At 33.4% G+C, this 27,871-nt stretch overlaps 3 protein-coding genes and 2 long non-coding RNA genes across 13 annotated transcripts; 2 read left to right on the plus strand and 3 right to left on the minus strand.

Annotated features, from left to right (window-relative positions):
* Positions 1-1,355: 1,355 nt before the first annotated feature.
* On the minus strand, positions 1,356-4,087 carry LOC25499550 (MATH domain and coiled-coil domain-containing protein At3g58370). The gene is made up of 4 exons (XM_013594837.3): positions 4,016-4,087; positions 3,139-3,274; positions 2,874-3,037; positions 1,356-2,371 (listed from the first exon to the last, which is right to left on the minus strand). The coding sequence occupies exons 2-4, from the start codon at positions 3,261-3,263 to the stop codon at positions 1,524-1,526; spliced, it is 1,137 nt and encodes a 378-aa protein (XP_013450291.1). The 5' UTR covers positions 3,264-3,274; positions 4,016-4,087; the 3' UTR covers positions 1,356-1,523.
* Positions 4,088-5,078: 991 nt separating this feature from the next.
* Positions 5,079-10,000, minus strand: LOC25499551 (uncharacterized). Of its 5 annotated transcripts, XR_005642933.1 has the most exons (7): positions 9,411-10,000; positions 8,196-8,577; positions 7,684-7,737; positions 7,403-7,564; positions 7,138-7,286; positions 6,148-6,274; positions 5,079-6,053 (listed from the first exon to the last, which is right to left on the minus strand). It is a non-coding gene; the product is annotated as an uncharacterized lncRNA (long non-coding RNA). The 5 variants fall into 5 exon arrangements; XR_003006870.2 differs by having other exon boundaries at positions 7,455-7,564; positions 8,196-10,000; XR_003006872.2 differs by having other exon boundaries at positions 8,196-10,000.
* A 2,615-nt stretch (positions 10,001-12,615) lies between these two features.
* LOC112416346 (uncharacterized) lies at positions 12,616-13,975 on the plus strand. The gene is made up of 3 exons (XR_005643269.1): positions 12,616-12,755; positions 12,913-13,005; positions 13,130-13,975. It is a non-coding gene; the product is annotated as an uncharacterized lncRNA (long non-coding RNA).
* Positions 12,735-16,399, minus strand: LOC25499553 (protein argonaute 4A). 3 transcript variants are annotated; one of them, XR_005643268.1, is made up of 5 exons: positions 16,062-16,319; positions 15,128-15,975; positions 14,604-14,827; positions 13,533-13,887; positions 12,735-13,013 (listed from the first exon to the last, which is right to left on the minus strand). XR_005643268.1 is itself a non-coding variant. In XM_039828342.1 (5 exons), exons 1-4 carry the CDS (start codon positions 16,235-16,237, stop codon positions 14,774-14,776), a joined length of 471 nt encoding a protein of 156 aa, XP_039684276.1. In that variant the 5' UTR covers positions 16,238-16,399; the 3' UTR covers positions 13,769-13,887; positions 14,604-14,773. The 3 variants fall into 3 exon arrangements, 1 of the variants encoding a protein (XP_039684276.1); XR_005643267.1 differs by having other exon boundaries at positions 15,128-15,269; positions 15,877-16,209; XM_039828342.1 differs by lacking the exon at positions 12,735-13,013 and having other exon boundaries at positions 13,769-13,887; positions 15,128-15,269; positions 15,877-15,975; positions 16,062-16,399.
* Positions 16,400-21,054: 4,655 nt separating this feature from the next.
* Positions 21,055-27,650, plus strand: LOC25499554 (carbon catabolite repressor protein 4 homolog 1). 3 transcript variants are annotated; one of them, XM_039827474.1, is made up of 12 exons: positions 21,055-21,772; positions 23,120-23,864; positions 24,620-24,709; positions 24,798-24,881; positions 24,954-25,040; positions 25,132-25,218; positions 25,672-25,725; positions 25,808-25,899; positions 25,992-26,106; positions 26,250-26,394; positions 26,477-26,640; positions 27,132-27,650. In XM_039827474.1, exons 1-11 carry the CDS (start codon positions 21,615-21,617, stop codon positions 26,623-26,625), a joined length of 1,806 nt encoding a protein of 601 aa, XP_039683408.1. In that variant the 5' UTR covers positions 21,055-21,614; the 3' UTR covers positions 26,626-26,640; positions 27,132-27,650. The 3 variants fall into 3 exon arrangements, with proteins under 3 accessions (XP_039683408.1, XP_039683407.1, XP_024626168.2); XM_039827473.1 differs by having other exon boundaries at positions 21,057-21,772; positions 27,127-27,621; XM_024770400.2 differs by having other exon boundaries at positions 21,061-21,772; positions 24,620-24,706; positions 27,127-27,621.
* The last annotated feature ends 221 nt before the right edge of the window (positions 27,651-27,871 follow it).

A 27,871-nucleotide genomic window follows, 5' to 3' on the forward strand; every position in this document is an offset into this window, starting at 1 on the left:
TAAAGCACATTTAACATGGAGCTCTAGCCAAGTGAGATCAAATCTAAATTTCTCAAGTTCCTCGTATAAAACTTTAGTATCCTTACAAGGTTGGTCATTCATATCTTTCACTCGTTTTAGTCTTGGGAAAATAAATAACTCTCCCCAATGTGGCGAATGCCAAGTCAGTAAACTTGCAACTTATCTTCAGCCGAGGCTTAATAAGTGAGGGATGATGATAACATACTTTTGTGGAAGAAATGTGTGCACTTAATATTAAATATACATAATTTTGTAGTAAATAATTGTTTTAATAAAAATATTATCATTTGTAGTAGTCGTCTTAACCTATTGCATAGGATAGAAAACTCATTTAGAAATATTAGCATCGTTTAAGTTGTTCCCAAGTTTTAAGTCTTTTAGATAAAAAAAATGTGGTTAACTTAAGAGTAATATGCCATCAGTTAAGTTGTTAAATATTTCCCATCCGTAACATGTTAACCAAAAAAAAATTGTTTGCACAAATAGCAAACCGAAATGAGGTTTCTTAAAGGTGGCTAATGTTGAGTCGCAATAGGATTCTAAAATATTGGAGGATCACTGCATTTGGTTAAGAGCTATCACACAATTTAAAATGTAGTAGAAATGAATAAATGCACTAAATGGCAATGCATTATTCCCAATGATCATTTTCCTCGGTTTTCCTCAGCCTTAAAATATTTTCCTGTCGCGATATTGCCATGTGATGTGTACCCTAAGAAGATGGAGATTGATTGCTTGATTATGCAAGTGCTTCTCCATTAGTACTTTACTTCTTGCAAAGTTTGAGTCAATAATAACGGTAATGATAAGTATAGCGAGAAAAAATTTCACGAGTGATTTGGCATATTAATGTCCCTTAGATTTCAATTTCTTTTCACTACCGCTTCATTAAACAAATATATGAAACCAGCATCCATGATTTCCGACCAGGCCAAAATTTGATTGGGCAACATGCTTTTCAGGATGAGATCGTGATAAAACCATTCTAGATATATAGCATTACTCCAATAATAATACATCAGTTTCGATATACGGTCTAATAAGTTATCCTGTTTTTCCACATTGTTAACTTATTTTTAAGGCTACAATCTTACAGCATGTGTGCAGAAATTACTCATGATGTGAAAACAGCAAATAATATTTGTCAAACATATGTCAACCAACTGCATTAGAACCAACAATTACACAACAAGTAAATAATCAAATTAATAAGATTGTGTATTGAGCATGAATAGTCAAACAGAAAAATGGCCTTATTTAAGCCATCTTTGGATCTAGACTGCAATGTACGGTTTCATCTTGTGGACGCTGAGATGGATCAACAACAATACGCATTGAACAATGAACAATAGTTGAATATATATAATAAAAAGACTTCAGTTGTCAACAGATGAATCTGCAATAACATTGTATTATTAGAGAGATAGACAAGCAGTCACAATTTATTCAAGACATTAAAAATCCATCCATATAAACATGCATATTAATGTAGAGAAAGAGGTCTATGGTATCCCATATCCTAGTTCAACATTCAAATCTATCCCATTGAAGCCTTCTTCCATCAACAAGTCTCTTGCTATGTTAAGATCTACCTCAAGAGTAGCCAATTTTGTCTTAAGCCTCTCCATTTCCAACGCTATACCTTCCGCATTCTCCTTCAGCATCTCCATCTGCACATCTTTCTCCACGTAACTTTTCATTCTTAAAGCAAATTGAACATGAGGCTCTAGCCAAGCCAGATCAAATCCAAATATCTCAAGTTCCTCCCATAAAATTTGAAGATCCTTGCAAGCTTGATCATTCATGTCTTTCGCCTTTCTAGTCTTAAGGAAATAAAGAACTCTGCCCAAAGCGGTGAAAGCCCATTCAGTGAACCTGCGACTTCTCCTCTGCTGACACTCAATGAGTGAAGGATGTTGAGAACATGCTTTCTCTAGTAGTGGAACAAAATACGTTTCCACTTGCCCTAAACCCATGAAATCCATAAGCTCACCAATTGAGTATTTGAAAAATTCCATGTCAATGTCTCTTGTAGGCTCAGTACGAACTAATATAGGAAATTCGGAAAGAGATTCCAGATTTGGGACTTGGGCTTCAGGCCTTGGGACTTCCATATGTCCACCACTAATATGACTACCATATGTTATGGAGTTAGATAATAGTGAAGCCATTAAGTTACCGGTCCGATTCATTTCATTCTCATATCTTGAATTGTGAACATAAACCTCAGCACCAACAATACAACTATCGTTCACAATAAACCCCAGGCGATGATTATGAAGCTCAACTAAAGGCATGAAAGATGTGAAACCCCAGTCTCTCTCCCTTTCACTGAACACATGATGAGTCTCTGTCAAGTTCATATATGAAGAGTTAATTTGGCTGACTTTAGTGAAAAATGAAATCATGCAATTTTATAAATAAAATATCTAAAACTCAATCAAAACAAGACCTCTGTATTACGTTGGGAGGAAACAAAAGTTCCACCCCTTGTTTAACCCGTAAAATAAAAATACCAAAATAGAGGACCAAAAACTGAGAAAATAAACATTAGGAGAATAAGGGGCATACACTTTGAGTGTAAATTAATTTTACACTTACATCCCATGAAAGTCCATTATATTGCGCCACTACAGACCATTGATTTAAGATTAAGTTACAAGATTCAGTCCAAAAAAAAAAAGATAAGTTATAAGAGTGACTTAATGGACTCTGATTGACTTACATACACTAAATGTATGAGTCAAAGAAAAAAGATTTACAATGTAAGTGTATTCCATTTAAACTCATTATCTTAACCTTGAAAGCAAGGGAATAAAATGAAACAGACAAGGAAAGAGGATGAATCGTACGTTGTTTGATTGACATGGTGCTATCGAACTGATTAAATACAACAAGCCTAAATGTCACATCTCTGGTCCCTCCCTGATAAGAATTGGGAGATTGCATAGTATCCAAATAAATTGACATGCTGTTTGTATTGTCCCCGTTCCCATATGGGTAAACAAGAATCCTCCTAAAACCAAAACCAAAGCAATTAATATAAATGGTGTCAAATAGCACAAAATCTACTTATTCAATAAATTCTAACATGTAGGAATTCATTCATTTAAATACCATGGATAGCCGCAAAGAACAAAAGGCTCGGAGTAAACCTTCTGGATGCTGCTCACTCGAGCGAATTTCTCAACCTTCCATGAGAATTTCTCAAACAATTCAAACCTAGATTGTTGATCCTCCATTCCTACAAACCCTTCAAGAACCCAATTTTATAAGAGATTGTTGATTAACCGTGACAAGCAACCTACGAAGCACCAACACCGACCTAGACGCCTCACACACACATGTAAATACCGGAAATAATATGAGAAAATAAATGTGATTGAATGCAACATGTATGTGTAGGTGTTCTTTGTCGGTGTACTGTGTCGGATTGTTGGTGATTGTTAGTGTCACGCGCTTTCACAATGTGAAGTGTCAGTGTCACACACTTTCATTGTGAATTGTCGGTGCCACACGGAGTTTTTTATGTGGAGGGATGGTTCTATTATTTGGACACGCAAAACATGGTATTGTGCTTGACGTGTACAAAATATGTTGGGTCATGGGGTTTCGGGATCATCACATTGAACTTTGAACATTCTTATAAGTGAGTTAGACATGTATTAGATTTACGGGTGCTCTCACTTATAAATGTCCAACATCTACTTTTTCCTCCAAGATAGGAGAAAATAATTCAAACCCTATCCGAACCCCTAAGTTTATAGTGTCAGATGTCATATTTTTGTGTCCACTAAACATTTCTCATATAACAAATTTGAGTTGGAGAGAATTCACAAAAAGCATTTGATCAACAAAATTTAAACAGCATACGATCATTCATTATCAGTGTAGAATAGCAACTATGAAGAAGAAGAAAAAAAAAAGGGTAATAACGATAATTATTATGTGAAGAAGAAAGCAAAAGCACAAAAGGAGAAGCAATTAAGGTTACCGGTAATAAGAGAGATACGGCTCTCGAAGGAGGAGTGAAACTCTCAGAGAGAAGAGTGTGAGAGTAAGGAATCAAGGTCTCTTTATATATATATATACTTTTTAAAAAATATATATATATACACGGGGTTTGCAGAACACACCCATTAGTTTTTTATGTGGGAGTGTTTTAGCAAAACTACACTTTAAAGTGTATTTAACCACTTTTTAGTTATTCACTTGCTAAAATACTCCTTCTAAAAAAATAAGTGGGTATATTCTAGCAAATGTATATAGTATTTGCTAGAACACACCCACTTGTTTTTTTAGAAGGTGTGTTATAGCAACATACACCTTAAACTATATTTATTAATTTTTTTAATTATAACTTGCTAAAAACACTCCCACCTAAAAGCCAGTGGATGTGTTCTAGTAAATCCTATATATATATATATGGTTTAGGGTTCTCAAAATAAACATTTTCAGGGAAAATAACCTAATGCAGCTTTCACTAGTTTCTTTGTTCTTACAAAAATTGGAAAAGAAGAATGAGTTTTTTTTTTGTCAGGTAGTTTAGTGGCTAGAATTCTCCTTTTTCAAGGAGGATAAGTGGGGTATCCGAGGTTCGAACCCCGACCCCTGTATATAACAATGCATGTCCCTACCAACTGAGTTATGCTCATGAGGATTATTATTAATTAAAAATAGCACAAATAGATCCTTCTTAGGGGAAAATAATACAAATAGTTGTGTTATATTTTTTACTTTTTTAATGTTGTTACAGTATATTTTACTTTTTTAATGATTTTATTAATAATTTTTACTTTTTAAGATGATGATGATAATAAGGCCTCTTCGACCTCAACCGAAGATTCTATAAACGAATTCAGGTTGGAAATGTAACAATATTAAAATAAAATAAAAATAAGGATAATTTTGTCATTTATTGGGACAAATTTTTATTCTAAAGTGAGATATAATTTGAGACGGAGAAAGTATTATTTAGGTAGATATTCTGATATAATCAATTACACGATTGTGCAGGTGTAAATAGATATTACAAGATGAGATTTGTTTATGCTCTCTGTATAAATATTTGCTTTATTCATATGCCTATTACAGCTGAATATTACAGTTTAAATAGAAGTAACACAGGGACACAAATTTCGTAACTAACGGAATCATAATCCTAATAAATAAATAAGAGGGGAAGCTAAATCCCTTGGTTAAGGATTTGACTAATCCTTACATATAGCTTCTCTTGTTCATGGATTGCTTACTGTTTCCTTCCTGGCAAGTACTTGGACACAGACACAGTTTACATTTGCTTGAGTATGGAACTTTGTCATTTGGAAAATATTTAAAAATATTGCTTGTTAATGCTTTTTGCTTCATAGCCACTCAGTATTTCAACTTTAACTCCTAACCACACCTCATCCCTCCCCTCTCTCGATTTTCCTCCATTCGCTATGCTCATTTTCGCGACCGGTACATTAATGCTTACTCCTTGTTAGTTGATTTTATTTTCCTTAACGAAGTTTCACTGAAATATTATATGTAATATCATTGTTTAATTTTCAATTAATTTCCGATCAGGCATCATGACATTGAAATCACATTATGAGGCCTCGGTAGTGTCCAGGATCAGCACTGGCCTTGGTAGTACCACGAGGATGTTGGCTTTTCTAAATTGTCACTAATCAATAGAAAAGTTATGCCGCTAAACTCCACAGTTTCCTGAATCCAACATCATTTGACTTCCTAAACTCGCAGGCATTTCAACACTGCAAACTCTTAGACTCACAAACACACTAAGACCACCGAGCCAATAAATGCCTCAAATAAATATGCAATCCCCTTCATCACTTACAAAGAATGGGTGCAATGACAAAAGCATCAAGAACATAACTGCAAAACAAGAACCAAGAATGTACGTCCAAAAGCTTAAGAATCTATGGTAGCTGCTGACTTTTCCAACTTGACCATTTGCAAGAGCTTGATAAGAGAACTCAAGTGTCTGAGTTAGGTTCTGAACCTCGTTGGCTCTGATGATTGCATCACTGCCGACAAATTTATTTCAGACAATTATAACAAAAACCAGAGTTATTGGTAAATGAAACCTTTGACATGCTTTAAGGGGCAGTATCAGCATACCTTTCACTGTATCCACAAAATAAATAAAAGGATCCACCTCATCTATTGGGGACTGTAACTCTTCGTCATCACTGAAGTCATCATCCTAGTCATCATCATCCTCATCATTGGGCCTGAATGACTTTTCCTATTGGTTGACGTTGCAAAATGACAATAAGAATGTAAGATTAAATGATTAAATGAAAACAAATATTAAATTACAAATGTAAACTGTTTCGATAGAAGTGCATGATTTATATTTGATCTTCCAAGAGAAAGGAAAACAAGAAGTTTCATCCCTAAAAGATACAAATATGAACCAAGCCGAGAATAGTTCATCAAAAGTCAGCTGGTTCAACCAGCAAATTGTGTAGCTGGATGGTTTACTGGATTGGTTAAGCACTTTATGGAGGTTTATTGAACTAGTCTATAATTCAAATGAATTGTGGTTTCTTGTCAAAATCAAATGAATACTTCTACTGGATGAACAATAACATCACTTTAAGCAAAAGTTCTGGGCAGGAATCATACTTTGTTTCTTATTTATAATAAACCGCAGAAGTTTAACTACTTTGAAACTAATTATGAAGTTTCAGGGCCTAACTCAGCCTCAAAAAATTGACTTGTAAGTCAAAGATTGTCTAGACTTTATAATATGTCAAATTTGGTACTTTTTCCTAGTAGTAAACAATAAAACATGTTAAAAAATAAATAAAAAAACAAAACAATAAAAATTAAGACACTAAAAATTGTTAAAAATTCAAATATTCCATTTCAATAATTATAAAACCTACACAGATTAAAATATTTTACAATTATTCTAAACACGTAAATGATATCAAACATTAAATTTCTAGCAATAAACAACTCAGCAAATTGTGAACTACTACTAGATTTCCTGCATACAAATTGCAACCTTTATTGCATGCAAATTGGTAAACTCCATATCCTATATTTGGTTAATATACACATGCAAATGTTCTTTCAGTCTTGAGAATTATATCCACGGACCTGATCAGTCAATTTTCTAAGTTTGCTACTGTCAGCTTCATCCCCACCTTCAGCATCAGCTCCCATTTCCCTGTCAGAACCACTTTCATCCTCATCATCATCATCAGTTTGAAAGCTGTCCATTTCATCTTCATCCTCTTTTGCAGATTCTGCAAAGTACAACAATTGAGAAACAGAAATGGACGTCAGTCTATTCCTGCCAAGCATATTGTAATTTACAAGTCTTCAACGTGTCATAGATACGGAGAAAGTGTGACATAAAGACCTGCAACTTGATCCTTGTATGGAACCAGAAGATCAAGAGTGGCACAGAATACCTGGCCTAAAGCCTCTCCTGGCAATTGATCAGATGGAAGTTCCAGCAAGGATGTTAAACCAAACCAACAAACTTGCTTGCCATGTTCCCAGCATAAAAATAGTCACAAGCCTGCAGTGAATAGACCTTCACAATGCTACACATCATAACTTCTATTGCAATGTGAAAACAAAGTATGGAGTTAGTAATTGAGGCAAGGAGGGGGGACGGTGAAGAGCAAGGACACAGACCTTTTGCAATATGATAAGATTCAATGCGGCGTTTTAGTATAGACCATCTGAAATCTGCAAAAAATTTATCCCCTCATGAAGTTGCATTTGGTGTCTTTCCCTATTATCTTTAAGTAATTTGGCTAATTTACAAAATAGATAAACTGAACTCATTGAAAAATGAATGAAAAAATTTCATCGCGCAAGTGATTTGTTACAGTTGATTTCTAACTATAAATTTGAACACAGTAAAAGAATCACTTATGGATATGCAAACCATATGAACAAGGCGAACAAAGCAATTGCATAAAAATCTGTCATACAAAATTAGATGCATCCAATTTTTTAAAACCCACACACTTGTTGTAGCTCGTAAGCCAATGTTCAAAATAGAAACATGGATTGAAAGGAAAACATGGTATAATGGACCATAAAAAAATCCAACTTTTAAATATGTCAAATAATAAGAAATAAAGCAACAGAACCAACTATCTCATTTGTGCATGTCAATAAAGATTCTATTAAAACCTTACCAATTGAATGAGAAGACATTTCAAATATGATTTTTCCAGTTCTATGCAAACTTTCAATTGTAATTCTGAGATATGGCTCAACCCAGTGGTCCACCAGTCCTCTGCAGTTTAGGAAGACAATTTCAATCAGCTTTGGAGCTGGCTCAATATCACTGTCCTCCTCCTCCATATTTTTATCTGCCATAGTCAGAGACAACAAGAAGAAGAAGCTAGAAAAAATAATAACAAATTAACAATCATTTACAATCACCAGATCCCACTCCTGCAGGTGGTGGCTCAATTAATGATAATAATTCAAAGATCACATACAGAGGAAATCATATTCCACAAACTCTGTTGATACCCTTTGAAATATAATAATTGTCCAAAGAAACCAGAATATCTGCAGAATAAACTAATCGAGTAAACATGTAGAAAATATATAAAGACTTATATTAACTTAGATGTCAGAGCAACCAGGAAAATATTTGAAAGATATTCCATGTTTTTGAATAGACTTATCTTCAGGTTTACTGGGAGACACTGATTCATCTCTAGCTTTTCTATGTTATTAACATATAAAAAGAAGTTGAAAAGTAATGAACTTTTGTAAGGCGAAGAAGATAAGTTGAGATGAAATCAATAGCCCAATCTGATAGTGTTTCCATCATCAATGGCCAAAGATTCCACATGTCCAGTGATATTGTTGGAGAGAAAAAAGTCATATATGGTACAATCTCCAAAAAAAATTCAAAAACATCTGTAACCATGCATAGAAGATAATGGAAATAAACATAACCAAGTAAAACCCAGCTTAAGTTTGCTAACAATAGTCTAAATACCACAGTCTAACGACATCCGATAAGTTGAAAGTGCTAAATAACCCAGCTTCTGTTCTCAGCATCACATTATTTTGCTTTTAATACAAACTGAATCCTACTATTACATTATAAAGCTACAAGGACGACACTTTCCTACAAACCACTTATAATAAATTATAAAAAAAAAAACAGTGATGCTTGATTTTTGTCTCTCAATTACATTCAAATCTAGAGCTCTCCACCCAATTTATTATCATCGGATTATTTTTAAGTATACTAATAATCAAGTAGAATCAACTTTGCTCAATAAATGTGTATATGCAAGCAAACACACAATGACACTGAAAAGACAAGGTGATAGAAGCAAAAGAAAGCCTCAGAGTCATTTAGATAAACATGATTCATAAGGGAATACCTTGACTATTGGTTGTTAACATGCTACGCATTATGTGAAGCAAGGTAGGCTCGATTTGTACAAAAAGTTGAGGAAGACTGTTCACTGATTCAAGTATTGTGCTAATAGTACGCAAGCAACCAACTGCAGCCATTGAACTTGAACCATGAGAAAAATCTATTTACATTACAAGGACAGATTTATTTCCATTATATTTTTTACTTTCCAGCAAACCCATCATGGTTTGGGGAGATCAGGCCTCTCCAATACATTTAAAAACAACACCATCCAACAAGTTTAGTAGATTCATGACAATCATTTCAAATTGTATGAATATATGACTATGGAATGAAATTAGAATCTCCAACTACATAAATTTAAAAAATGAACATGGTGTTGGATGTCAATTCTGAGTGAGCCTTGGTTTGTTGCTGAAGTAACTTGCAGTGTTTGAATCATCACAAACTGATGCTGATAGATAGTAGTCTGGATTACTGTTGTTGCTACCTTGAAGTGGAAATATTAAAGTTTGGAGTAATGGATTCTCTCTTTTGGCTTCTTTTTTTTCAATCTGAGCTTTGCGGTCCTATTGTAGGTTTTGAATGTCACGGTAGCAGGTCAGGCCGGCCAGGGCTTAGTTTATGAATCACTTGTGGTTTCCTTTTTCATTATAGATTATTATTATGAAGTATAAAGTCCAAATTGCCCATCCTTCCCAATGTCAATTGTCACCATTTGGTAAGATTAAAAATCAAGGATGAAAATAATAAATGTACAAAAATTAGAATCAATATTTAAAGAGACGGTTATGAGTACTTAATGAAAACATTATTATTATTCATAAAACATGCTACAATTTCTTTCTTTCAAAAAAATAAATAAATGGTACAATCTAACTAGAGCCCTCCCTCAGGTGCTTGCACCGCCTGATTTGGTGGTGATGTTGTTGCCTCGTCAACTTCTTTTGAAATCGGGAGGCAACGCCGGTAAACTCTCGAAAAAAAAAACAATTATTAATGCCGCTATAGCAAGAACAGCCAAAAATATATATATCGCCCATTTCCCCCATTTCCAAAAGTGGTGGTGAGCCTCATGAGTCCCATTCAGCATGTTGTCAATGCCATTAGAAGTGCCCGTGTACTCGAGCGGCTCATATGATTTGTGCGTGCGGGAAGAATTAGTTGATGAATTCATTCTACATACAAAATAAATTAAGTCAAATAATAATAATAATAATAATAATGTGAATAACTTAGGCCCCGTAAAAATCTATTTTTCTTATAAAAAAAAATCACTTTTGTCATTTTAATTGTTTGTTTAGGATTTTAGAAAAAATCTATTTTAACTCTAAATGAAAATCTATTAAGATTATCTTAACTCACAATCAATTTTATTTTTTTCAAAAACAAGGAGATAACATATGACCTAGTTAAAAAAAAACATTTTTTTTTAAGTTATTTTTATGGATAAAAAACAAATACAAGTTTCCTTCAAAAAAAACACAAGTTAGCTTCAGATTTCTTTTAAAAAATCTATAAAAAAAAAAAAAAAATCTCTAAATTTTTGTAACATAAAATATATTTTTTTAAAAGTTAAAAGAGACTCACCCTATAACAAGAGACAAGAGAGAGAGGGTGAGTGAAAAATTCTTACAAAATCGCATTGTATTTATAGAGCACATATGTGAACATGAGAATAAAATATGTCTTTTTTTTATTGGTCTAGATTTCAACTTAATTCCCTAATTGTTTATTTACAGGCTCTCATCTCATCAAATTAAGACATTGTTACGTTTTTTCTCAGACAGAAGACTTTGTTACGTATAGAACAAATTAAACGTCAATAATCAATACTTTGAGACTTATGTATGGCTCCATATAGGTCTAAATGTCTCATTAGGGACATCTTTCTATTTTCAGTACATACAATCACGTTTTTATTAAACATGCTTATGTCTCAAAGTGGCATATTCATGCAATGCCTAGCTTAGATCCTACATATGAAATAAAAATTTGGTTAATAAAAGTTGATTCATTTGATTTAAAATTTGAATTAATCCATCAACTTATATTGATTCAACTTTTTCTAATATTTACGATCGTAGGGAGTATTTTAAAAAAATCAATATAGTATTTCCATATGTATTTATGAGACATTCGTTAGTCAGACTCTTTTTTTTCGATACAAAGGAGGTTGTTGAACTAAATTAGAGACGAACACGACGATTAAAATAGATATTGACTACATCGTGCTATAAAAGGTTAACACAACCAGATGATGGATGATCTAAATAATAAATACCACTATGTATTGAAAGTGCATAATCCGCAAGCCGGTCAGGTACCTAGTTTACCTATCTAAATTTTTAGTCTTAGAATAAAATAAAAAACAAAATCAGATTTCTATGACACATAAATTGACGAGACTGCAGGACAAAAATTACTTTAACGAAGAAAACACAATATAGTTGTCAAATTTAAAACCAAGATGTGTAATTCTCAAAACTTATGTCCTTTTCAAAATTCATTACACAAGACTTAAACATCACCTCCCACTTTTCATGCATTTTGGTTCTTCATATCCCACAATCAAACTTTCTTTTCTGTACTTCATAGTACATGGGATATAGCACATGATCAAATTTTGGGTTAAAGAAAATCACAAACATTATCCTGGGACCAAAAACATGTGTCACTTAGTTATCGTCCTTAGAGCATTTGAAGGATCAAAATTTGTTAACGAGTTTGTCCCTTTTATTGGCTACATTTACACGACTTTTAAACTTTTGAAGAGACAAATATGATGAATGCGTTAACATGAGCTTGAAAGAGGTTGAGAGGGATGATTCTGAATATTGTCCACAACATTGGTCTTTACTTCAGTGATTTACTTACTATTCATAGGCATATTCCAGTTAGATATTTGTGATTTCTTTTAACTGTATAATCGGTTGTTTATGTGAAGTAGAATTTGAGATTTTAGTGTTGAATACACTCAAGATCAACAAATCTTGGCTATTAATGGGAGGTTAACATATAATATATTATACCCCTTAAAAAAAATAAAAAAAACTTCAAAACATAGTGCAGGCATATGCCTACAAAGGGGACTACATAGATCCATCCCCGTGTATAAGTGTGACAAAGATATTATGGTTAACTAAACATCTTACTAAAACCTCTAAGTCTAACACATGTTTGGTATTGTAGTTTCGTGAGTAGGACATAGCTGATGTCAAATGATTTGTTAATTTGCTTGTTAATATATAATTACTAATCAAAGTAATGCCCTTGTGTTCATTTTAGTTTTGCAGTTGCATTTAGTGGTAGTTCATCTTGACCTTAATTGGTTGCCCTTATTGCGCAGGTATAATATGTTGAATGTTACAATATTTTTTTCATTATACAATGTCTAGAATCCTTGAGCTCAAGAGCTTGCATGTGGTGTTTTAGTTTAAATAAAATCCTTAAACAACATGACTGCCTTGCATTTTCTTGTATACTCATTTGTCCAATGATTGTAGGATGAGGTTATCCAATTTGGTGGTCAGATTGAGCCGCCTGGAATGCACATGATTTATCTTCCGTGTTATGATGACATCAGACTTGTTGAAGAGGTAGAGAGCTGCAATAGTTGAACTTATCTTTAAACTTCAATTGTCATACTAGAGAAAACTAAGTTTGATGTTGTAAAAATGAATTTATTATTAAGGCATGACATATTTCTTCAACGTTTTTCAGATACTAGTGGGGTGGTGACTAAAGCAAGTTATATATGATCAAATAAAATGGGCAGCTGAGTATGGCTTGAAAATATGTTTGTAATTGGGAAGCATCCCTCACCTCACAAGCCAATTTTGTAAAGTTGAGTAAGTATTAAGAATTTCTGTATATAGTGGCTTAATAATCGTTGCTGCTACCTAGTAGGAGTTTTGCACTTCTATTCAATATTTCACCAAATCTCGTTCAGCTTATTCATTTGCTTGAAGAAAAAACTCCAATGGTATAAGCTGAGATTTTTTAGAAGAAATTAAATGTTATTTGTATTGATGTTCTAAGGTTTTCCTATACCCCAGTTAATTAGAGTGTTCTTGATATGCATTAGAAACACGTATATATCATGGAAATGTATCGAGGAACTAACCATATAGATCAGTGTTCTTCCTCTCAGGGAGCAGACAAAGGAGAAACTTGGGAGCCCCAGGAAGTTTAGACTGAACGGGTTCAAGCATTTTCTCAACTCTGACCACAGGCGGAGCAAGCCTAACCTGACCATTTTCTTCAAAGACATCAAAAGGTTGTTCAACAAGTTACCAAGAGCAAACGAAACAGAATGGAGTTAGCCCCTATCTATATTTCAGTAAATATGCTGTAATAGAACTTACAATTCCTTTCATTCCTCCACATTTGATCAGAACCCTCACAAGTCCCTGCACATCATATCGCGCAGAAAAGTTCACCACATACCATTTCTCTATTTTAACAGGTTGCACAATTTTCTGGGAACAGTATTCGAATCATTAGGAAAAATATGTTATAGATGACAAACGCCAAAAAAATAAAAATGTAACTTAGATTTGACACAAATAATTAGCCAGAAAGTAAAACATCATCTCACTAAAGAACATGCACAACAATATATCTAAAACAAGAGAGTATGGATTCAGCTTGCAGATGGTCGTACTACAGATAAAACCATTAGTTGTACACAGTTTCAAGCTCACAAGAAGCAATTCTAGCAACACAATTAGCACACTTATATATTAAGTAAAATTCAAGTGAATCCCAAAAATTTAATGTTTTTTTTTTACAACATAAATTTCACCAAATAATAAAAGAGATGGTGGGGAAAAACATTGGCACAGCCATATGAGCTTACTATATCTATCAAACAGGAACAGAAAAATCACTTCAAAATGTTAAGAGCACGCATGTAACTTTTAAAAATGATGTTAAACATTCAAAAATCATCGAGAAGTTCAGGGCACACATGTAAATTTCAAGTATGATGCTAAGCATTAAAAAAAAAACAGCCATTTATTATTCAATCGCTCAAATTAGATAGTAAAAGCTTTATTGTGTGGCTTTTCTTGCAATATTTTCAAGAAAAATAAAAAACAGACACTCGCTAACAGCTTCTCAATAAAAGACGAATGGGGGATGACCATGAAAAAAAATAGGGATTTTCAGGAAAACAATAACAAAAGATACGTACCATGGGTTCAGAGCCATAGTCTCTTGTTTTTAACGCCTGTAAATGATATTCAGTGATGCGACATTCATATGACAATTCATTACTCGATATATATCAAAGAGACTTACATCCCCACAGTACCCTCATCCGTTCTTAGGCTTCTGCCTTGACTTTTGCACAAGAGAGGATCATTAAAGTCTGGACAGGGCTTTGGTGTAGTGTTTCAGGGATACCAATGAGCATATCTAAGTAAAACACATAAATGGTTGAAAATAGTTATCAAACAGTAAAGATAAATCTGCACATCATTCGAGTTTCAGAAAGAAAAGAAAATTGAATGTTTGTTAATTCATTCATTGATTCTTTTGAATTGTCAAGCACCTAATCTACATCAAATAGGAACATTAGTTTGTGAATTCATCCTTGAATTCTTTGAGAAAATGAATTTATAATCTTAACAGTAAAGATGTGAGTTATTGATAAATTTCTAGAGTGACAGAGAGACTAGGTGAGATCGTGAGCTGTTGATAAATCAGGTAATTTACCTCAATTAGGACATACGTGGGTCGTTTTGGCTTCCTGACATTAATACATGGCAGATCAGCTGAGTAGTGCAAAGCAATTTTTCGCTGGTTATCGAAATAGTCATAAACTCCAGGAAGAGCACCTCTCTTCTTCAAGGTAAACCTACAATACCCACATCTTCAAGTAACAATTGTGAATCCAGGCATTAAGAAAGTTAATAAATGGATATCACATCAACAGGATTCAACTTAAAATGGGATCGAAAATATATAAAGTGGCGCCAAGTTCTGGTGTAAACATTTTTTTTCTTCAATTTTACCGTTAATTTAAATCATTCAATTCACAATTATGTCCTTTTACCCAATCAAATAACTGAATTTTTTTTTCAAATAACCGCGTAAAGTTTCGTAACTTCCATTAATATATTTTTACAAATTTATAAATGATATATAGACTAAGTAAAGCAGACATCCACAAGTCCTAGCTCGACTGGCAAAATGCCAAAATTGTTAAGCCGGATGTCATGATTGGGGTTCGAACCCCGGTTCCTCCACTTGTGTGTGTGAGTTTATAATGGCTTTGCCATTTCGTCTATCTACCAAAAAAAAAGCAGACAGATGAGCACTAACATGTGTCTGCACGCAAGTACTTAGAAAAATCCAATTGAATGTGTGCCTTATAAATCCACTGCAATGCACATTCAGATGTCATATTATTTAAATGTTGCAAATATGATAACAAAGCAAAGGACCCCAGTATCATTACTCACAAGGGAATCATTGAGGATTGAAGAACCCCTGAGACTTTGAACTTGAATTTTGGCGGCAGAACTTTATCCTCTGATTCTTCTTCAATTGGGTTCTCGAGACTAATCAAATATGTTAACATGAATTAGTAATCGAAGTAGCCTTTTACAATTAAGTATGTTGATGAATTTGATACTCTATTCCACACCTAGAGATGCTTGAGCAGACATAGCTTGTTAGATTCAAATTGATAAGAGAAGTTGCAAGAGATTTTTGGTGAGGTGGTGGGAGAGTGGGAAGGTGCAAGAGTATTGTTGAGATGTGGTGGGGTGGTTGTACCAAAAACATTGAGTAATAAGTAAGGAGAAGAGAAGAGACGCACATAACACTTGTTATTTATAAACAACAAATAAGAGTGTCATATATAATTAACTTTTAAAGAAAAAATAAATAAACTCTTTTCTCTTTCTTCCACCATTAAGTATCTCTCTCTTCAACATTTTCGGCTCAAGATCTTTAATGCGTTTTAGAAATAAAATCATCATCTTCTTCCAGGTAAAGCTATCCTTAACTCCAACCCAAAAAATAATCTCTTCCACCATTGTTCATAGTTCATAATGACTAGTGACTACCGTTATGGCTGATGCATAGGGTACCTAAAACCATACCCATCCATGGGTCACATGAATTATTCTGTAGTGTTGCTATAATTTATTACTCTCTTTTTGTTTTTTTTTAACAAGGAGTTCTTAAATTATATAGAAAATAAATCAATTCAACATATTATAACATTTTTTAAACCCATAGCAAATAATTCATTGGTAAACAATTTGAATAACATGAGTTCATGTGATATTATAACACTTTTTAAACCTTTCACCAATCTTGGGTATTAGACTAATTTTTTCAAGATTTGGTTCGTCACAATTAAAAAATATATCCAGTCTCTACAGTTCATGTTTGATCCATGAATGGAGACTATTTTTTTACAAGCCCCATATCTTTTCAAAAGTTGCGATTTTGGCCCCCTAACTAATTAAAATACAAATCAGCCCCCTATGCATTGGATCTTTGGCAGTTTTGGCCCCTAATGCCACTTTTGACTTAGTCTTCGCTGAGGTGCCACGTGTCGACCATTGTGGGTGCCACGTCAGGGAAGACTAAGTCAAAAGTGGTTTTGGGGGCCAAAACTGCCAAAGATCCAATACATACAGGGCTGTTTTGTATTTTAATTGGTTAGGGGGGCAAAAGTGCAATTAAGCCTTAAATTTTTATTTTTTTTGTTGATGAAATATATTGAATTTAACATCTAATTGTTTACGAATTTTTTGAACTATGTATGTATGTATAGGCAGGGAGAGTATTCCAGCTATATGGGCAGATGTTCCTCAATATATAACCCAATGTTCAATTCATCCTGAAAATAAATTTACATACAAATTTAATATGACACAACAAGGAGTAACATTATGGTGGCATGCTCACACATCAGTTGTATGTGCAACAGTTCATAGTGCTTTTATCATTCAACCTCGTTCGGGTCGATTTTCATTTTCCAAACCCTACAAAGAAAATTGGTTAGAAGATCATTCAACCTCGTCCGAGTCGATTTTTATTTCCTAAACCCTACAAAGAAAAGGGGTTAGAAGATATTTGGTGTGTTGTTGTTGTGTGCAGAGGATTCAGAGCATGTGATAAAGATGTATGGAGGGTATTTTGGGGTGTTCCTGAAAATGGATGAAGAAAAGGAGACATAGGTCATGTACAAAAGTTTCACGTGGAGAGTTTCCTTAAAGATGGTGAATTGAGTCTCTATGATGGATATGTGACCTTGTCACATTGATTAAGAAATTAGACTCCATGCACACAAAATTGTTAATTTCCGAATCTTTGAAGTTTTGGTTGTCTATGTGAGCATAGATCAAGAGTTTCACTCTTAGTCTTATAAAATGAGTTTATAGAATTTAGTTAAACTTTAATATAAAAAATCTAGGGTTAAATATGTTTTTAGTCCCTATAAATATACCAACTTTTCGTTTTAGTTCCTCTAAAAATTTTCTTCAACTTTTAGTCCTTATAAAATTTTCAACCATTACTTTTGGTCCCTATTTTTAAGTTAATTTTTGTATTTTTAAATGAAATTGTGCAGAAATGTTAAGAATATTGTAAAAAAAAATAGAATTTTTTAGCAAAACATAAATTAAATATGAATTTTTAACCTTCAAAAATATAAAAATTCATATTAAATTCATGTTTTGTTAAAAAATTCTAAATTTTTTTGAGAGAAATTCTTATAATATTATAAATTTTTCTGGAAAATTTTATTAAAAAATATTAATTCTATATATGAGTTTACTTTAAAAGAGGGACCAAAAGTGAAGATAAAAAAATTTGAAGGGACTAAAAGTTGAAGGAAAATTTTAGAGAGACTAAAACGAAAAGTTGGTATATTTATAAGGATTAAAAACATATTTAACCCAAAAATCTAATATGATGTTGTATTATCATAACTCAATTGGTGTATGCAGGAGTCAGACACTCATGCAAATGAACTCTACTATTCCACTTAAAAAATCTAATATATCCTATCATTGCAATACCCCTAAGAGCCGACGCTCAGGCGAATGCACTCTACAAAAAAGTTTGATATTATTTAGGTTAAATTGTATTTTTGGTCCCTTAATTATTTAAGTAGTCTCGCTTTGGTCCCTTAATTAAAATTTGATTTATTTGGTTCCTTAACTTCTCTCTGTTACACATTTTGATCTTTTCATTAGTTTTAATTCAAAAATGTTAAGTTTTCTTCATTTTCTTCTGAAATTTTTTTGTGATTCTTGTTGTTGAAGGTTGATGGAGATGATATGAAGATGAAAAAGAGGAGAAGAAGATGAAGAAACTCTAACGTTTTTGAATTAAAACTAACGGAAATGACCAAAATGTGTAATAGAGAGAAGTTAAGGGACCAAAATAAATCAAATTTTAATTAAGGAACTAAAACAATACCACCTAAATAGTTAAGGGACCAAAAATGCAATTTAGCCTATTATTTAATATTGAAAGATGGGTGTAAAATAATTGAAAGCTGGTTCGCTTCTATTATTTTTGTAACTTTTTCCAAGATTTGGTTTGTCACAGTTAAAAAGTATATCCAGTCTCTATAGTTGATGCTTGATCCATGAATGGAGACTATTTTTTTACAAGCCAAATATTGAATTAAATTTTTTTTTTTTTTTGTTGACGAAAAATATTGAATTTAACATCTAATTGTTTATGAATTTTTTGAACTATGTATGTAAAGCCAGAGAGAGTATTCCAGCTATTTAGTGCATGGGCAGATGTTCCTGAATATATAACCTAATGTTCAATTCTTCCTAAAAATAAATTTACATACAAATTTAATATGACACAATAAGGAGTAACATTATGGTGGCATGCTCACACATCTGTAGTACGTGCAACAGTTCATGGTGCTTATATCATTCAACCTCGTCCGAGTCGACTTTCATTTTCCAAACCCTACAAAGAAAATGGGTTAGAAGATCATTCAACCTCGTCCGGTCGATTTTCATTTCCTAAACCCTACAAACATGGGCGTTTTTAAGGCCCAGCTAGCCTGGGCACACGCCCGGGTTCAACCAATACTTTCTTTGTATCGCTATAAGAAATTTGCAAGAAATTTGACTTATAGTAACAGCCAAAATCCGTCACTATAGGGCAAATTTCCGTATTCAAATCTGTTTGTCATTGTCAAATGGCTGTCACTACATGTTTCCCACATTTACCTACGGAAAAAAATGTAGGTGATTCTAAGGTGACCATTTTAAAATACATTATGGACCTCCTCTACCTACGGTTTAGCTGTCACTAAAACTTATCATTATTTTTTTATTTTTATATTTTCTATTCTACTATAAATTCTAAAGATGAATAATTCATAAAATTACCACTAAAATTAATTTAATCAGTATAATAAAATATTATGATCAATATCATTGGAATTTAAAATCGATTACTATAATCAATTTTTAGAATAAATTGTTGAAGTGACTTAACTAGAATAATTCTCCCTAACTATGAACTATTATACCATTCACCCAGATCAAAACTCAATACTCACATAGATCAAAATCTATGTATATTCTCCATTTCTCATTTAAAATATGGTAACGATCACTTCATACATAAAAAAAAAAACTTACAAATCACTTTATACATAGAAAAACTTACAATCACTTCTACAACAAGGCATAATAAATCAGACTTTAACTTCTAATTCGTGGATCTTCAACAATAGCGGGTGCACCAAAGCTATTACCAACATCAACAAAAGTTGGAAGTACACCAGTTATCAACTCATGTCAATAAGCTAGTAAAATAATCTTATAAGCCTATGAGAAAGAATTGTTACCAACATGATCAACGATGTGTGGTTCAATGACTTGATGATATGTTATATCGAACGGGAGATATTCAAGTCAGTTGATGATGTTGATATTATTCAAACATTCATCGCAAATTTGTGTTGAGTTTTTTTAATGATGCTTCTCTCGATATCCCAACATATGAAAATATAATATGGTTTATAAAAAAAAACTTTACATTTTTTATTTTGATCACATGTATTATTTTTCAAAAATCGCGACTTTTATAATAATATAATAATTAAGAGTAATCAGTGTTTATTTTCTTTAAGTATTTCACATACATATAAGATTTAGTATAAAAAATTTGTCAACGTATCCTAGCCGTATCGTATTCTAAATTTAAAAAAATTCGCGTATCCACGTACCCGTATCATATCCTACCTGCACTCGTATCTGTATCCGGGCTTCATAGAATTCAACTCAGAATCCCTAAAAAAATATATATATATATAATTCAACTCACAATGCTGAGATAATTAAACCATCATTTTACATCCAAAATATATCTTTTCTTGTGTAAATTTTTAGACATGTTTACATGAAAGAAGAGAAAAGAAATCAATGTCCTAATAACACAAAAGAAGCGATCCTACAGTACAACTACAAACACACTTGGCACTCCTGTCACTTCTATTCATAGGATAAAATATTGCACATTTTGTCCCCACGCTTTGTAATGGACATTTTTTTTCTATTTTGAGAGAATCTCAAAGTATACATTCTATGAGTACCAGCAAGTTTATTCAAGAAAGATACTAATAAAATTGCAAAGTTTATTCATTCAATTCAGAATCAAAATTAAGAGAAAGAAGAAAACGGTCAAATTTGAAATCCAACCAAGAGTGGTAAAATTTTTGCTGGAACAGAGAATTTTTGACTAAAAAATGTCTGATGAGGTAAATAATCAAACTTTATAAAAAATCATTTTATACTGAAAATAGACATAAACAAATACAAAATAACTATAGCCTCATCTATCTCTTCTTTGCAATTCGCATTTTTTTTATGCAATTACTTTCAATTTCTCTGTAAAACCCTAATTTCGATCCCATTTCCTCTTTCTCTCTCTAAAACCCAATTTTATCTCTCTAACGAACAAATTTCGAAATCCGATTTGTTGCTCGATTTATTCATCCACTTTCAATTTCCCTGAAATTCCGAATTAGATCGAAAGGTGGTTTTGAATTGAATTAGGGTTTGAATTGAGGTGATTCAAGGCTGGCGGGTATTGAGGTGAAGTAAATGGCGGATCCGCCTGGTATCCGCCACCATAAAAATTGCTTGAATTGCGGTGTTGTTACCATTGATTGTTGTTGGATTGCGGTGAAAAGTGAAGAATGCTGAACGTGCTGCGTGTGCATCTTCCTTCTGATATTCCCATTGTAGGCTGTGAGCTCACGCCTTATGTGCTCTTACGCCGGCCTGACAAGACTGTTACAACCGACGATGTCTCCGAATCCGCTCCTTTAGATGGTCATTTTTTGCGCTATAAGTGGTCAGTGTTTCTCAATTCATTTCCCTCTTTTAAGCCCTGTTTGGATAAATAACTTAATTGCATAAGCACTTATCATAAATCATAAATAAAATAAAGTCAAAATGTTTTTCATATAAGCTATAAGAAGATATGAAGAGTTGTGTGATTGATAAGCTCAGATAAGTTAATCTGAACATATCCTTAAGTTATGTTTGTTTTTTCTATTGTCATTTTGTCTAATGTGGATATTCAATTTTCAATTTTGGTGACTTTGGGTAGTTAATTCAGTTGTTTTTGCTTATGTTATAAAAAAAATATCCAGTATCTATCAGCTTATCAGGTTTTTCTTGCGGAGTGATACTTTGAGCTTCAATATGTTTGTTGAAACAGTACAATCAAATTTATTTATTTATTTATTTATTTTCCCCCATGTTATTAATTTAGTTTTGTTTGCATTGTTAATGCCAGTATTATTATTTTTTTGGATAACAGAAGCTCGAGCTAAGATTGTAGTTTCTGGACTATTTCCTGTGTAATCTATATTTTGTTACCTTCTACTTTACTTTTCTTTGGAAGCTATTTTGCATCAGCTTTGCTAATTCATGCGATCATTCAAATATTCTCCTGTGTGTACTCCACTGGCTAATGCAGTTTTGCATGGTTTTATTCACATTCATGTCCCAGGTCTTATCCTTTGCAGTATTAGCGTGCACATGATTTTATTATTCACATATATCGAAATTCAAGTATGTGTTGTACATATTATTGTTTCTCAATAAATCACGTGTCATTTAAATTTTAGCCATAAACACCAACAGGATATGGTATTTCTCTTTCACTGATATCATCGCGGAGAGTGGAGATGGATATTTTCGTTTTGGTTTGTACAAATGGGATTGGTTATAAGTTCTCCTAAAGTTTTTATATTGTTTTTGAACTGTAAAATGAATCCTACATTTTCTGCTAGGTATGGTTGATCATTTGAATTGTCGTTTTTTGAATGTAATTAAACACAATATAAAGCATAAATAAAGTCCAGCTATACTACAAAAACGGTATGGGGTATGCTTTCTATGTAATCAATGATTCAGCATGCTTGTTGGGTGACATCAGCTTTTTCTGGTCCTTCATGAAATTTAGACATAGATAATTATTGAAGATTATGGCATTATGGGTCAAAATTTGGACTAGTGTTGCAAGAAATTTAATTAGCAGATAAAGTTGGTTACTTAAATAATTGCTTATGATTATTTTGATTATGTTCAAGACCAATTTGATCCAGAATACCTTGTGTAATTTTCCTGTTGATCTGTTATAAAAGTTGAACTTCTTACGTCTCCTATTTAACAATATCATTTGATTTGGTAGGTATCGTGTACAGAGTGATAAAAAGGTTGCTGTTTGTAGTGTGCATCCATCCGAGCAGGCCACATTGCAGTGCCTAGGTTGTCTTAAGGCTAAAATACCTGTTTCCAAAAGTTACCATTGCAGTCCAAAGTGTTTCTCAGATGCATGGCAGCACCACCGAGTCTTACATGACCGTGCTGCAAGCGCAGTTAATGAAAATGGAAATGAGGAGGAGGAGGTATTTGGGAGATTTAATAATTCTGGGTCTGGGTCAATCAATACCAGCTTATCCTCGTCTGCTTCTAGTGCTAACCTGACAAATGGGTCTGCAACTGTGTATCCTACAACTGTTTCACAACGAAATGGCGGTGAAACTTGGTTTGAAGTTGGACGATCAAAGACATATACCCCATCAGCCGATGACGTTGGTCATGTCCTTAAATTTGAGTGTGTTGTAGTTGATGCAGAGACAAAACTTACCGTGGGGCACACAAACACTATACTAACTTCACGGGTCATTCCAGCTCCCTCACCTATCCCTCGCCAACTGATACCTGTTGACGCGATGGGTAGTTTGGATGTGGATGGGCGTATAACATCATCAGGAACTTTTACTGTTTTATCATACAACATATTGTCTGATTCATATGCCTCAAATGATCTATACAATTACTGCCCTTCATGGGCTCTATCCTGGCCGTATCGCAGACAAAACTTGTTACGAGAAATAGTTGGTTACCGTGCCGATATTATTTGTCTCCAGGAGGTATATAAATGTTATTTGTCTATGGTTTTATTGTTGAGAAACTTAAATTAATAAGTGTGCTGATATTCAACTCATCTTATTCAAGATATTTCTGGGTTGATGTTGAATAAAAAACATCTGTTTTATTGTTCCATATGAGATTGATAGTCCCCTATTAATTAAAAGAGTGTATTTTAGACAAAATAAGAGGACTTAAAGGGAAATCAATAACTGTAACAGCTATCATTGAGGCAGCAACAGGAGTTATTTAGAAGAGTGGAAGTTAGTTACTTGAAAAGGATAAATAGGAGTCAGTTAGTAGTGAGAAAACAGTTTGCTGTATTTCATATTGTGTAGGCGAGAAAAGGCCTCTCAAATGTTTTAGAGTGTAGATTCTCATTTTATGTGTGCTCTCATTTTTTACTCTGGTTTAGTTCTTGCCCCATTGATGCTCAACCATTTCTTGTGAACAGTAAGTAATTCAATTTAGTGAATTACCAGTCTTAACATAGATGTTTTTGGATCGCAAAAGCTTGACTGATGTTGCCTTTGGTATATTTGAGCCTGTCTAATTTCCTTTTCCTTTTAAAATCATAGGTGGATTCTTTTGGGCTGTGGTATTGTGGTGGGATGATCCAGTTAACCCTAGTCATTTTGTGATAGAATACATTTCTTCCCCCGTTAATCTAACTCAACTAAATTCTTCGTATTTGTATGTTGCATCGTATATTCTAATAGGCTCTCTATCAGCTAACATGCATTCTGTTTGCTCTCAGGTTCAAAGTGATCATTATGATGAATTTTTCGCTCCTGAACTGGACAAACATGGCTATCACGGTCTTTACAAGAGAAAAACAAACGAGGTTGTTGTTACAGTATTCTGATTTCTTATAGTTTTAAACTCACAAGTTTTAAATACTTTTTTATATTAATGTATTTATGGTGGGTTCACAGGTATATAATGGCAACATAAATACAATTGATGGTTGTGCAACATTTTTCCGTAGAGACAGATTCTCACATGTGAAGAAATATGAGGTTGGAATTTGGTTTTGTGTGCAGTAGTACTTGTAAGTTTGTGCACTATAATTATTGTTTGCTTGCTTGCAGGTTGAGTTTAATAAGGCTGCACAGTCTTTAACAGATGCCATGATTCCAACCACTCAGAAGAAAATTGCCTTGAATCGGCTGGTTAAGGTAGCTTATTTTACCAAATATTGCACTTATGTTTTCTGAAAGTCATTGCTTCTTGGAACCTGTACTTACAAAGTTTTCTTTAAATTTTTAGGATAATGTCGCACTAATAGTTGTTTTAGAAGCAAAAGTTAACAATCAGCCTGTTGATAATCCAGGGAAAAGACAACTTCTGTGTGTGGTATAGTCATGTCTACTCTTGCCTTCAAGGCCCACAATTTGTGATACTGTATTTTATATCTACATTGCATATGAGTTCAATTTTTTTTTCCATTTTCCTGTTTTTAGTTGTACCATGTATTATCTTTTGAATGATATGCCCTTTTCTACTGTCATGCTTCGTGAACATTCTTTTCTTGTGTATTGTCAGTAAAGGTTGTCATTTACAATAGAAATGATGACTATTCTGCCAACTTATGAGGTGTATGCTTGTTTTTCTTCAAAAAAATTCTAAAGAGATAACACTATATGTGTGGTTCAAGTATTTAAAAAATCATTATTCATATATTCGTCATTTGAAGATGTTGTAATTCTCATCTCTCCATGCTTTTTTCTTTTGTTGGTTTAGATTAAAACCTTTTTATCGGTGATATAAATATCTATTATTAACTCTCATGTTGCTTGTGGGCTTTAGGCAAATACACATGTAAATGTCCACCAAGATTTAAAGGATGTCAAGCTCTGGCAGGTAAGTCATTTCTTTTACTTGTTATTTCTGACCGGTGTGTTTATTTTGAATGCAACACGTGTTAATTTACTACCCTTTTTAGGTGCACACTCTCTTGAAAGGATTGGAGAAAATTGCCGTCAGTGCAGACATTCCAATGCTGGTTTGTGGAGATTTCAATTCAGTTCCGGGAAGGTTTGATCGCTTCTCTTTTTCAATACTTTTGTTCTGCAAGAGTTTCTTATCAGAAATCTGTTTTTAAAGGTTATGTTTTGACTTTGTTGTAGTGCTCCTCATGCACTTCTTGCAATGGGCAAGGTAGACCCATCCCACCCTGATTTAGCAGTTGACCCACTCAACATATTGCGTCCTCATAGCAAATTGATTCACCAGTTGCCACTGGTAATGTATAGCAAAACTTGGAATAGTTTGTCTAATATTATGTACTTTTTCCAGGTCTCCCACTGTAATTGTGCTCTTTCCTCAATTTTTGGTCCTGATTTTATATTCATTGGTTGTGGGTTGTTGGTTAATTACATTTTCAGGTCAGTGCTTATTCTTCGTTTGCAAGAACGGTTGGTCTTGGATATGAGCAGCATAAGCGGAGAATGGATAGCTCAACAAACGAACCTTTATTTACAAATGTCACTAGAGATTTTATTGGCTCTCTTGATTATATATTTTACACAGGTGAGCTATCTTGCAACATCATCTCATTTGATCAGTTCAACATCCTATTTGCCTTTTATTTAGTGAATTTTTTGTTTTTCAGCGGATTCATTGGTTGTGGAGTCATTATTAGAGTTATTGGATGAGGAGAGTTTGAGGAAAGACACAGCACTACCTTCTCCTGAATGGTCCTCAGATCATATAGCTCTCTTAGCTGAGTTTCGCTGCTGCAAAAATAAACCCAGGCGATGACTCTTAACTAATAAGGTACCATTATTCCTCCTCTTCCCATATAATCTCATTTTTGTATATACCTTTGTATTATATATGCTTTATTTGCATTGGTTTTTCAAAGGTCAAATTCTCACTTACCAATCCTTTTATGGAGAGATCTGTTTTAGCATTCATATTTTTATGTTATCATTTGATGGACGCCTTATTGGTTTAAAGCGTTTTTGTACATGGTTGTTAGATCAGGATATGAACTGTGAATTGGAAGGCCAATTTTTCCAATTGAGTCAAAATGTATCATGAATCATACTATGCATGATTATTTACACCAGTATTATGTAACCTTTTGCTGCAAGATTGCACTTTACCGAAGTGCTGGTGGTTTGTGTTTGTTTCTGTCTTTGGTTTAGTTTTGCTTTAATATCCCATTGGACAGGGCTTGAGTCGTTTTTTTTTTTTTTGTATGCCTGGATGGCAAGATGCTTCAGTTCGTTATTGATGACAGGCTCTTGATTTTTGTAGGACAGATCCAGTGACACGTAAAGACAAAATGTCGAAAGAAGCATCTCGTTGATAAGTTATTGTTGTAAAAGTAGTGGCAGATCATGCCTTTGTCTTTTTCTCAGGTATCTCCATGTGGGGTTCCCTGCAATGATCTGCTTTGTATTATGCCACCTTTGTTTTATAGAAAAAAATGATAATGCCTTACTGATATGCCTCCTTCACCCACCCCCTCCCCAATCTATTTATTTCCTTATTAACTAAAAATTTCTTCTTATACTTTCACTAGCTCAGTACATGTAGCGATTTGCTAGTGATCCCATCCTCAAGCCAGTCCGATTGTGCGGCTGATGAGCTTAGGGCATTAGTATCTCCAATAATTGCAGTGATAATCTTCAGTTACATTCTTTTGTACCTGCTATGTTCATCACTAAGATATCAACATTGAAATGCTATACTGATATTTTTTTTGGGGTGAACTACTGATATTTAAATGCACTGAAATACTTACCAATACAGGGTGAGTTTTCTATTTTGGCATAAAATATCTTCACAACATTGATTTTATTATCTCTTCGAATGCTTTGTTACAAAGGAAATTACAAGTCTAGTACCTGAATTTTCCACACTGCCTCTAAAATGGCAATATTGATGGCAAATGAAAATTTGCTCCATGTTCTGTGAAAGATTCATTTACATGTTTTCTAGCTATGATGTGATTTGTTGGGATTACCTGTAAAATTTAAAGAACTCATTATTGCCATAA

This window comes from Medicago truncatula, chromosome 7 (assembly GCF_003473485.1).
Source record: "Medicago truncatula cultivar Jemalong A17 chromosome 7, MtrunA17r5.0-ANR, whole genome shotgun sequence".
Classification (NCBI taxonomy): Eukaryota; Viridiplantae; Streptophyta; class Magnoliopsida; order Fabales; family Fabaceae; genus Medicago; species Medicago truncatula.